The sequence below is a fragment of the Lactuca virosa genome, chromosome 6, assembly GCF_052849685.1.
Source record: "Lactuca virosa cultivar CGN04683 chromosome 6, Lactuca_virosa_CGN04683_v6, whole genome shotgun sequence".
In the NCBI taxonomy this organism is placed as follows: Eukaryota; Viridiplantae; Streptophyta; class Magnoliopsida; order Asterales; family Asteraceae; genus Lactuca; species Lactuca virosa.
The window spans coordinates 63,596,864-63,609,333 of record NC_136431.1 but is presented as its reverse complement, the minus strand read 5'-3'; the positions used below and the strand labels follow the sequence as shown (position 1 = coordinate 63,609,333).

At 36.8% G+C, this 12,470-nt stretch overlaps 2 protein-coding genes across 3 annotated transcripts; one reads left to right on the top strand and one right to left on the bottom strand.

Moving 5' to 3' along the window:
• Positions 1–554: 554 nt before the first annotated feature.
• Positions 555–4,622, top strand: LOC145120115 (BEL1-like homeodomain protein 1). Of its 2 annotated transcripts, XM_079055903.1 has the most exons (7): positions 555–969; positions 1,425–1,498; positions 1,656–1,732; positions 1,843–2,730; positions 2,844–3,232; positions 3,388–3,448; positions 3,532–4,622. In XM_079055903.1, the coding sequence occupies exons 4-7, from the start codon at positions 1,882–1,884 to the stop codon at positions 4,288–4,290; spliced, it is 2,058 nt and encodes a 685-aa protein (XP_078912029.1). In that variant the 5' UTR covers positions 555–969; positions 1,425–1,498; positions 1,656–1,732; positions 1,843–1,881; the 3' UTR covers positions 4,291–4,622. The 2 variants fall into 2 exon arrangements, with proteins under 2 accessions (XP_078912029.1, XP_078912030.1); XM_079055904.1 differs by lacking the exon at positions 555–969 and having other exon boundaries at positions 1,055–1,498.
• Positions 4,623–5,637: 1,015 nt separating this feature from the next.
• Positions 5,638–7,797, bottom strand: LOC145122789 (BTB/POZ domain-containing protein). The gene is made up of 2 exons (XM_079058364.1): positions 7,591–7,797; positions 5,638–7,037 (listed from the first exon to the last, which is right to left on the bottom strand). The coding sequence occupies exons 1-2, from the start codon at positions 7,698–7,700 to the stop codon at positions 5,777–5,779; spliced, it is 1,371 nt and encodes a 456-aa protein (XP_078914490.1). The 5' UTR covers positions 7,701–7,797; the 3' UTR covers positions 5,638–5,776.
• Positions 7,798–12,470: the final 4,673 nt, after the last annotated feature.

Here is a 12,470-nt window from a genome sequence, read left to right as displayed (position 1 = left end):
GAAAAAAAAGTTGTAGATTCTTTTAATAGAAGTTTGCTAGGAACACTCATACAAACATCTTGTAACTCGTTGCATTACCCTACATGATATGATCAAAGTGACTCCCCCACTTAAGTATTGACCCAGTTATTCATTTATTTCAGATTTAAGATAAGCAAAGAATGGTATTTAATCCATTAAGTTTATCAAAATGTTTTTAACCCAACCATATTAGAAGTTTATTGAACGTTAGCATGCCGCAAAAATTGATGTTTCGGATTTTGAGACGAAATATGTATATCTAAGAAAAAAAAATAGTTAATATGTGAATTAGACGTCATAAAAAATTCCATTAAGTTTATAGTTTTGAGTTTATTATTTTACATAAAAACAGTAATATACAAAACTATTTTATAAAAGATGCATATGATTCATAATAGGTAACAACCAATAACATCTACAGGAACTCGATTTATAAGAGGATAGGTAACATGAAAGAAAGTAAAAAGCAAAAGAATTTAAGAAAGGGTTTAGGGCTGCAGAAGGAGACGTTTCCTCGTTTTTCAGCTGTTTATATCCTCTGACACAACTTTGATAGAACAAGAGCAGCAGTCCCTTTTGTTTTTGTTTTTGTTTTTCTTTTCTTTTATATATTCCTACTCCTACTCCAACTTTCTTTCTCTCTCTCTCACACCTAAAACACACAGTGAAAACACTCACAAGGCCACAACCATCGACATCTTTGGGATTGCTTTCTTTATCTCTCTCTCTCTCTCTAAAAGTTGTCTCTGTTTCGAGACTAGTGAGCAGGTGATGATATTCATCAAATAAGCAAAGAAAGCTGCTGCGCGCATCCAATGATTTGAAAAAGGAAGGTCAAATCAAACGACCCTTTGAATTCTTTCTTTCATTCCAAAATTTCCTGCAGCTTCTTAGAGAGAGAAAGAGAGAAGACTCATATATATTAATTCAAGAAGCAATTCTCAACAGGTATATCTATCTCTATCTGATTAACCAAATCAAATTCTCAACTTTCGTTTTGCTGTTGATGATGAATGATATGACTTCTCCTTTTGTGTTTCAAAAGTTCAGGCATTTCATCCACTTCTTCCCATCTTTATGGATATATAATAAAAGAAGATTATATAAATGAAACCTCTCTCTCTAACAAGTGGATAGAGAGAGAGGGAGAGAGTTTTTGATGGCCAGTCTCTCTAACACAGAGCTCTCTCTCTCTCTCTCTCTCTCTCTCTCTCTCTCTCTCTCTCTCTCTCTCTCTCTCTCTACGTACATATATACACACATATATACATGTAGTTGTCTCTATATTTCATCTCTCTCTCTCTCTCTCTCCAAGTATAACTGCATGAACCTCTCTCTCTCTCTCATAAAGTCTGCGAGTGTCACTGTAAAACTTATTCTTATATATTAATCTCCGCCTGCAGCTGTTGGATGACGATGATGATTATGAAGCAACACGTGCGAACTCATCATATCTCCATCACTACCCTCTCTTCAGGTACCTCCCCAGTCCAATCATATTACCATTAACATCATCATCATCTCTCTCAGTACTCTCTCTCTCTCTCACACACACACATCGCTTGTCTCAGCTATGGCAACTTCTGAATTTGTGTATTGATGATCACTTGATCATTCTTGAATTCATTTCCCAGGTTTTCTTTAATCATAGTTCCTGGGAAATCAAGCAGTTTTGTTTTACATGCAGTTGCGTATGGGTTGAAAAAACCAGGTAAAAACATATATATAACTTTTCTTCGATTTTATTTTATTTAATATTATCGACTAATCATATACACACAAGTGTCCCTTATGCGATAACAAAGAATATTTAATTAACAGATCGAAGAAATTCAAATAAAGAAACATATATCAACATCGATGGCGACATACTACAATGGGAATTCAGAAATTCAAGGTGGAGACGGGTTACAGACACTCGTTCTAATGAATCCTGGATACGTTTATTACTCAGACGCACAACAATCACAGCCACAACCTGGTAACTTTGTGTTCCTTGATTCCAATCATCCTGGAAATAATCCGGTCAATAATCATAACCACAACCACCACCACCACCACATATCTCAAACGCCCCCACCACAACCACCACCACCTTCCGGTCAGACACAACAATTTGTTGGCATACCGCTTTCTGCATCACCACCATCATCTGTTCATTCCCAACATGACGTCTCTTCACTTCACGCGTTCATCCCACGAGCTCAGTACATGTATAATCCGGCGGAGATGGTGGCGGCACCACCACGTGAGGTCACACCGTTTCAACAAGGTCTGTCTTTAACCCTCTCTTCTCAGCAATCAAGGTACGGGTCTCAGGCCGCCAGAGTAACTTCTATATCTCCCACCGGCGATGATGGGAGAGCGGCTGTTGGTGGTGGTGGTGGTGGATCCACGTCATCAGCATCCGGGATTTCAAACAATGGTGTGCATAATATGTTGTTGAATTCAAAGTATCTGAAAGCAACACAAGAAATTCTTGAAGAAGTTGTGAACGTTGGTAAGGGAGTGCTGAAGAACTCCGATCAGTTAACTAAGAATCTCAAGACTCCAGTGATCGGAGATGGTGGATCATCGTCTCCGCTCACCGGAGAAGGAATTAGGGATGATCAGTCTGGTAGTAAATCTGGTGGTGGTGCTGAACTTACTACAGCAGAAAGACAAGAAATTCAGATGAAAAAAGCAAAGCTTGTTAACATGCTTGATGAGGTAATTAATTAATTAACTAGCAACCGAATTAAATTAACCACTTCATTCTCAAATTTCATTCAAGATTTTGTACAATTTAGCAAAAGTTTGAATTTTTTTTGTGGGTTTTGAAGGTGGAGCAAAGATACAGACAATATCACCACCAAATGCAAATTGTAATTTCTTGGTTTGAGCAAGCAGCTGGAATCGGATCCGCAAGAACTTACACTGCACTAGCGCTACAGACGATTTCAAAGCAATTTAGGTGCTTAAAAGATGCGATTATGGGACAGATTAAGGCGGCCAGCAGGAGCTTAGGGGAGGAAGACAGTTTAGGTGGTGGTGGTGGGAAGGCTGAGGGCGGTGGTTCAAGGCTGAAATTTGTTGATAATCAACTCCGACAACAAAGAGCTTTGCAACAATTGGGAATGATCCAACACAATGCTTGGAGACCTCAAAGAGGATTGCCTGAGCGTTCTGTTTCTGTTCTTCGTGCGTGGTTGTTTGAACATTTCCTTCATCCGTAAGAAACCAACTCTTTTATATTACCGTTATATTTACAGCTAGTTGTATATTCAAAGTAGAATATACATTATATATTATATTCAGATAGATCTCAAAAAATTTCAATTTGGATTTCTTAAAAGATTTTTAACCGATTACTCGGATTTGATACAGTTATCCAAAGGATTCAGACAAACATATGCTTGCAAAACAAACCGGTCTTACTAGAAGTCAGGTAAATTTTCTTTGTTTTTTGTATTTTGTATATTGTATATTGTATAAATAAAGTTATTGATTTTTTTTTTTTTTCAAATTTAGGTTTCCAATTGGTTTATAAATGCGCGAGTGAGGCTATGGAAGCCAATGGTGGAAGAAATGTATTTGGAGGAAGTGAAGGAACAAGAACAAAACGGATTAGACGACAACAAAGCAAACAAAAACGAACAAAACGAAGAGAAGTCATCATCCAAAAATGAAAAAAGTCTTTCACCAGAAACCTCAAACAGAGGAGGAATAGGATTCCATTCCACCAAACAAGAGAATCTAAACTCCTTCAATCCTCCACCACCAATGGCGGTTCCCGCCACCGTGTCCACATCACCCACCACCACCACGAGAATAAATTTCCAAAACCCATCTGGTTTTAGCCTCATCAGGTCCTTAGAAATGGAAGGAATAACACAATTCAGCCCTAAGAAACCAAGAAACAACGACCGGAATCAGGATTCCGACGCCGGTTTCACACTGACAGGTGGCAATCCAACCGACTTCATGGGCGGATTGGGGGGTTACCCAATTGGTGAAATCGGTCGTTTTACAACCGATCAATTCCAACAACAGTATTCAGGAAACGGAGTTTCTTTGACTTTAGGTCTCCCACACTGTGAAAACCTTTCACACCACACTTTCCTCCCTAACCAAAACATCCAACTAGGAAGAGGGGCAGAATTGGAAGAAAACGAATTTGGCGCCATAAATCCATCATCTTCTTCACACTCAGCCGCCATGTATGAATCCATGAACATTCAAAGCCGCAAGAGGTTTGCTGCACAACCTTTGCCCGATTTTGTTGCTTGATCAATCAACAAACAAGCAACACCATTTCCACTATCAAGAAATCGAGAAATCGAGAAATCAAGAAATCAAGAAATAAAAACAAGATTTACCCTAGATCAGATCTATACTTTAATGAAGAACAAGAACCATTAGAGTTCTTTATAGATACAGATTAGGTTTTTCATTGGGGGTTGTATATTAATTTTGTATCCGCAGATATGCATAGATGGATTGGCTACATATACATATTGTCTGTATGTAAAAGTAAAAAAAACTAGTTATATATATTTTGATTGGGGGGTATACAGATTAAAAGATATATATATATATATATTTATTATTATCATTTTCAATTTATAGTGTTGATTTGTGGGTGGGGTAGGGTGGGGGTACCTATGGAAAAACACATTCAAGAAACAGGACAATGGCAATAATGATAGACCAAATTTCAAAAGAGAGACCCTGTAATGTTTCCTACAAGTTTCGTGTATAAAATGGTCCAATTCATTAATATTAGGGCCAATGAGTGGTTTAAAAAGAACTTTTTATTAGGTTACTTTCCCTTTCGGGTTGATGGTTGTTTGGTACTATTCAATATTGATTGATTAATGCATTCAATGTTATAAAAGTGGCCACACCCAACTGTCACACGCAATTTAATTAAAATCATAACATACCTGTATTATCATGCTAGAGTTTCTCGACAAAGTGCATCATTAACTGAAAAAAAAAAAAAAAAAAAAAAAAAAAAAAAAAAAGGAAGAAAGACATAGTCTCTATCAAAGGGTGAGTTAGTAATTATTACTATGTAGGTTCGTAATCTGAACGTACATATTCTGTATGGAATTTCTGATTTTTGCAGAAGGGTATCACATAAAGGACCCTCCAATTATTAGAGGAGAAAATATAATGACAAAAGGGTATGGCCCAATGTTATAAGTGATCGATAAAAGGATTTGAAACATATTCACTATAAAACACAAACAGTGAAAAAAATGCACATCGCATTTGGACAAATACCGCATATATCTCAAAGATAGACATTTTGGAGAAAGTCATTGAAACAAAAATGAGTGCATGTTGCTTTCTTTACTTATCATGGGAAAAAGGAAGATAATTAAAGTAGAATATTTTGGATATTTGATACAGCAACAATACCAAGGATTCAAGGTCACGTACATAAGGGGGATGTAAGATGTATCCATTGATGACAAAAGAAAAAAAAAAGCAGATACAGACAATAAAGCTGAACGTAAAGAGGAGTAGTTGTACAATACAGAAACAGTGAAAGCAGATACTAACAATAAGGTAGGAAGTATGATGAAATAAAATATTTATATTTGAATTTCTCATTTGATATAAATGATAAGTTGAACAATATACATATTACATAGTTAACACAACAACAAAGTAATAAACATACAAATGATGACAAAATGGTAAGAGAAAATTAGAAAGATTTAGTGATAATAACCTAGTGAATAAAGGAGAGAAAGTGTTGTATAAGTTATAACATTTTTATAATACCCTTATTGCTCTTTATATGTGCAAGTCTTCTATTGGCAACTTTGGATCGATAACACCACACTTCAAATACTTCTGTAAGATCCGGATACCGAATATGCTTATTTTCTAACCATTCACTTAAAATCTCAGCTTGTTGTCCAGCTGGCAATGCAAGAATTATTGAAGAAAATGCAGATTCCAAAGATTGCCATATTTCAACATCCATTTTAACAACTAAACACTCATTTTCATTTGTTAAAGAATCAAACAAAGGCTTCAGAATTCTCACAAAAGGAAGCCAAATTTTCACCATATGAAGCCGTTTTATTGTAGGTAAAATTACACTTCCATATGCTATTGCCTCTAGAACCTTGGAAGTTACCTCGATAACTTTTACTTTTGTCTCAAGCATTTCACCTTGTTGACTTATCTGGTCAACAGCTTTGACTATATTTTCTGATACATTGACCCAATTCTCCACAAAATCTTTTAGAATTTCTAACTTGGTTAATATCTGACATGCCCATGACATGTCTACTAAAAAGCATTGAAATTGATGCATTTGTGAATCCCCTGTTTCACATGAGTTGACTATATTGTTGAATCTGGTCAACAATCCCATGAAGTGTTGTTTGACTTTGGATTTTATGTCTTCATCTGATGTTATCAATGGAGCATCATCATCTTCTGTAAGCATGTATTCGATCTGTTCTTGAGCTGAAGTTTTCAAATCAACCATAGACAATGGGAGTGCTGACGTGGCAAAAAGAATGGCTGACAGGAAAAGCTTAACTATGCCAGCTGGATTGACAGGCTGGAGGCGAGCTAAAACTGGTTCTGCTAACAAACCAATTCCAGGAATAATTTTCAAAATCTCTTCCTCCTCAGCCTCCTCCCATGGAGATGCTTCTAGAAAGTCTACACAGGTGGCAACAATTTCTGGGGAGCCAAGATTCACTGCCACCTGGAGAATGCCAAGGGCATTTTTGACATTATGACATATGTCAGTAACAGAACAGGTGATAGTGATATAAAAGAGGCGTAAGACTGTGATGTGGTGATCAAAGTCATGTTCCTGACAATGGACTTCAACACAATTGCGTGAATCAAGAATCTGACATGTGGGCCAGGTTTCAGATAAACGATCTGCAAAATATTTGCTGTTTTTTATAAGAATGTGGGAATGGCAGTATATCCATTCATCACGACCTTCAGGTGTTCTTAATCTTGCAATAACATCACTTGTATATCGATCACCAATCCTGCATAAAAACATACTTAGAGTAAATTCATTATTAACTGTTTAGCTTTATATCAATTTGTTCAATTTTAAAGTCTCAGTAGAATAAGTATAGGGAAAGTTAGGTTATGACTTATGAGCTTCTTTCAGACCATTAGACAAACACCTTGTGTGCATCAAATACTAGATAATTATCTACTCTCTAATCGAGTAAATGTATGTTCCCACTCAACCCAATTCATAAAGTTCATTGCTTTCTCTGATCATCGGTACTAACACTTTGCGCAAGGGGGTAATTCATGATCGCAAGTAAAGATGGAAGAGCACTGAATAAATTTAAAGCAGACCCAATTCCCGAAATCGAAACAATTCGATTTCTCTGAGCAGGGTAAGGATGTATGAAGGTTGTATGCATACAGATTCACAAGTACAGGTAATTCTATGAACCAATATACGTACTGCTACATTCAGCTCCGTATCAAATGATTCTTTTTGTAAACTTTATGAAGAAAAATGCTAATTTGTTTATAGGGAAAGGGGTAAGGTGTGAATCGTGAAAGAGATTATGCATTTACCTTGTATTTTCATCTTCCGTTATCATCGGGAATGTGGACATGAGATTCTCTTCCATGGGTGAAATTTCCTCCTTTAGATTCACCAGGCAAAGAATCTTAAAGCAGACCATCAGCTGGTTCGGGTTGTTCTTAACCCGTTAACACTCTTGGACCGGAATGGTTGTATATATCTCCTTGTAGATTTACTAAAATCATCAATGTTGGTATATGTGCTCTTTTGGATATGGTTTAATAATTCGAATTGTAAACCTTGGTTTTTAAAATGCCTATTTTTAACATCCTAATACTTTTCTTAAAAATTTTATATGTTCCCGTTATTCGTATATATTTTTTTTATAATTTAAGAAAATACTTATATATAACATTTTTTCTTCATACACAACAATTTATTTTTGTTTAAATGGTTGTACAATACAATTATTTAAAACATAAATTTTTATATATGAATAAAAGTGTTCAGGGAGAATACTCGTCCTCGAATGGATGTTTTATCTTTGCATAGGTAACGTATTGAGTTTCAAAATTTTATCGCCATTAGTTAAATGGGCTAGTAAATCGAAGGGTTGAAGGGGTGAGTGGGCCCTCTTTAGGAAGATCCTTCAAAAGTGTTTGGCAAAGCGACTTGCAAGTACTGATTATTTGTCTCATGTCAAAGTTGCTCGGTTAGACATTAGGGTTGTTTGATCCTTTTTTGTACCTACAAATGAAAATCTATAAGTTGTACGTAACTTATTTGGTGGTAAGGAGACCTTTGAAACCGTTTCTATTGTGTGATGTTGTTATTTTGTTTATTTGGTTGGTTTTGTTTGTGTATGGATTTGCTTGATATAACAGTTTCTATTGCGTGATGTTATTTTGTTTATTTGGTTGGTTTTGTTTGTGTATGGATTTGCTTGATATATTGTTCGGTGACAATGTCAATATTGCCCTCTTTTTCCAGCAATACCCTTAGTGTCCAGGCCATGTTAGTGTGTGTGATCCCTTGGAAAATATGCTTTAATTTCCCTTTGAGGACTGTACGGGTTAGTGGTAATGTACCATGATTTCCCTTCTTTTGGGGAATATCTTTTGTTAGCGTTGAGAAAACATTAAGGGTTAATCGTCTAGAAGGTATATTTTAATTGTCCTTTGTTGACTATAGGGGTTAGTGGTAATGTACCAGGATTTCCCTCTCTTTTTGGGGAGTTCCCATAGTTAGCATTAAGGCAACATTAAAAGGGTGTGATCCTTCATAAGGTATAGTTTGATTATTTATTGTCGATAGTAAGTGTTAATGGTAATATACTACAATTGCCCTTTTTTGGGGGGAGTGCCCTTAGTTGGAAATGTGAAACGTCCCAAAAATTAAGACTAAAAATTTCAATTTTAAATTAATTAAAACCATTATCCAAACAACATCATAAAAACCCTGGTGAATCAAAGTGTATCGATAACATCCAAATACATCAGAGTAGTATAAAAATGCGGAACGATGTAGTGTGTGCACTGCAATCATCTCGGACTCTTCCCTTTCGAACCAGAAGTACCTGAAACATAAACTGAAAATCGTAAGCACAAAGCTTAGTAAGTTCCCCAAAATACCAAATACCATACATATCAAACATATAATGGGCCCCGCCCGTCATCGGGTCCCGCCCGACATCGAGCCCCACTCGGTAAACAGATCTGCCACTCATTAGGACCCACCCGATATACATTTAAACATATAAACATATAATAATATAACACATGTAATAATCACAAAGATAAATAGCATACAGGATAGTCATCGGGCCCCGCCTGGTAAACATATAAACACATAACACATGCAAGAGTCACGCAGACAACTAGCATCCTAACATATCAAAGATCGGTCGACATTGCTGCCTTCGACCTGCTAAAAATAGTGAGGAAACTCACCTCTAGCTGTTGAATCTCTCAAATAAATCTCAGCCTACTAGTCCGGAAAATTCCCGCGCTAACATCATAAATAATATCCGATTAATAATTAGATCTCGACCCATATTCAAGAATCTAAGCTACTTGACCAATTTCCAGGGTAAAAGACCATTTTACCCTTTTCCTTACTTGGCCCAAAACCAAGGCCCAACACTACTACTCAAAATGACCAAATTCCTAAAATGGCATCACAAGGCCAAATAAGGCCTAACTTCCAAATTGGGCCCAAAATCAGCATGGACCTAAACCCAAGGAAGTTTGTAGTCTATCCATGGCTCAAAGTCAGAAGTACAATGGCCCATCAAGGCCCAAAATCTAAAAACCCAAGATAAGGCCAAACCGAAAGTCCACCTGCTGAGTACGCGGGGCGTACTCAACTCGTACGCTTAACGTACTCCTTCCGGGGCCAGTACGCGCAGTGTACCAGCTGGGTACACCCAACGTATTCCCCAGACTACCAATCCACTCTATTAAGCGCTTAATCAGCTGAGACGTCTAGCCAAACTCTCAGATCTGATCATAAAGGGTGACATAATACGTAAAGTTGGAAAATTTACACCCACACATGATTTAAGGGACCCAACACTCAAAAAGAAGCTTAATAAGGCTCTTAATACTTGGGTTGTGGTGACTTGGTAAGGCATGTGGAAGATATGGTAGATAACCTGTTGACCCATGTTCAAATCCTGGAACTACTCATCCTTTGTGGCCATGGAGGTTCGCCTACAGTGACTCCAGGGCATGAGGCAAAGCCTCATGTTTGCAGCGGAGGATTAGTCGGTGTGCGAAAGTTGGCCCGGAAACCCTCATTAGGGATGTTCTCTTTCCAAAAAAACACTTGTATGGGCCAATATCTTTCATAAAGTTTGCATTTTTATGGACAAAGGACCTCAAATGAGTAAAGATCTAACATCCATGGCTTCTAGATTAGACCATAACTTCATATATGACTTAAAAGACCCAAAATGCCTAAATAACACCATAAAATGGATCTAGCACAAAGGACCATCAAGATGAGAGCTTTATACCTCAAATAACTTGCAAAGATGATGATGAATCTGGATCTACAAGCCCAAGCTACTCCCAAGAAACCACCAAGAGTTCTTCTTCTTCTTTCACTAAAACACCACCAAATCTCACTTTCAAGCTCAAAACTCACAATAGGCACTTAGGGTTTCGTTTTTAGGGTATAGGGTGATGGAGGCTGATCAATAGAATGTCCAAAGGTGGTTTAAGTTGTTTAAATAGGGTGAAAACCCTAAAAATTAGGGATTACCCCTGCACCACGTACGCCATGCATACTCCACGTACGCCCCACGTACGTGGGTGAAGCCCGCGACCAGAAAAGAGCTAGTATGCTAAGCGTACTCATAGAATACGCTCCGCGTACTATCTAGGGACCAAAATGAAAGGGATTTTGCATTAAGGGTCTAAAAAGAAACTTACCAAATTACGAATGTTACAAAATGAGGCAACATTGAGGGGTGTGATCCTCCATAATGTACAATTTAATTGTAGCATTTGTACAAGTTGGACTAACATCTAATGTTTTCCTTGTATTCTTATCTAGATATTGGCAGTAAGGATATTAATCTTACCAAATATATATTACATGAAAATGTAAATTAAGGATAGTGTTGAAAACGCTTGTGTCTATGGGTTTGTTTATTGTTTCTGTTTTTTATTTTATTTTCCTTTTCACTTTTTGGTGTTCTTACTTTTTCTTAGTTGGGCTGTTGGTGGAGTAGGAGTTAGACCCTTCAAAGAGTGTTATGTTAAAAAGCTTGTCAGTGATGTGGTTCTTTCCTTCATGTCTTGCATAAGTGTTTTAATATCATGGTATGGTTCATCTGAGACGTTATTCATGTTTGTTGTTTGGGATCTTTTCTTACGATTCACGTATGTATCGAGCCACATGATACAAGTTAGTAAGGTTGCTAGTTATGTTATTTCGTCGTTTGGCGAATGACTATTCTACCTCTATAGTTCTAGTGTGTTTGACGTGTTTCGAATATTCCTCTAGAGTGTGTGAGTGTTTTTGTTTAGATTTTGTTCTTTCGTCTTTTCTTTTCTTCCGAGGGTTAAATTCTTTCTTTTTTACTCGGTGCCATGATTTGTTGTATAGATTTGGTGCTATTTAAGTATCCACTAACATTTTTGTAGTAGTGGTTGGCTTTCCTGCCAAAAGTTTTGATGTTATATGGTATCCAGACCAAAGGATATGTTTGATATTCCTTCCTTATCTCTTTATCTTCATCGACATTGTTGTTGTGTTAATTGTGGATTCAATACTTTCTAGTAGGTGAATATGTTAGGTTATCATCGTGGATTTCCGGGCATCACCATTTCTATTTCACCGTTTTCTTGTGTTTCCATGATTGTTTTTGTCATTATCCCGTGTCCATTTTATTAAAACATGGGCTTTACAGTATGCTAATTAGCATGGTCGTGTACATATCAGTGTGGAACTTGAGGAGCCCATGCATTGTAGACATTATAGCCTTGAATATGAATAGTATAGATCATTAAACATATTATATTTTGTTTCGAACTAATATTGTCTTTTAGTATGAGTGTGATGCCAATGATCCTAATTGATTATGATGGTTAAGATGCGAAGATAAGTCGAGTGGAGGATGTTGGGTGTGGTGTTTGTCGTATCTGATATGGGACCATCTGGAAGCAGTGCTCATATAGAATGTTTGTTAAGCTATCGATATCGATCAGGATTTGATCGAATGGTATGTGGCTTATCCATACCTTGACGCACAATACCTCTTTACTTGTGTGGTGTTGCAGAATCAACTGAAAACTTGTAAAGAAGATATCACAATTTTCTTGGTTGAATTTTGGGTTTGTTGTTTGGAGTGATTTATATAAAAGGATTTCCAGTCCCATGACAAGTAGATCTTTTTTTTTCATATTTTTGGAATGAATGGTTG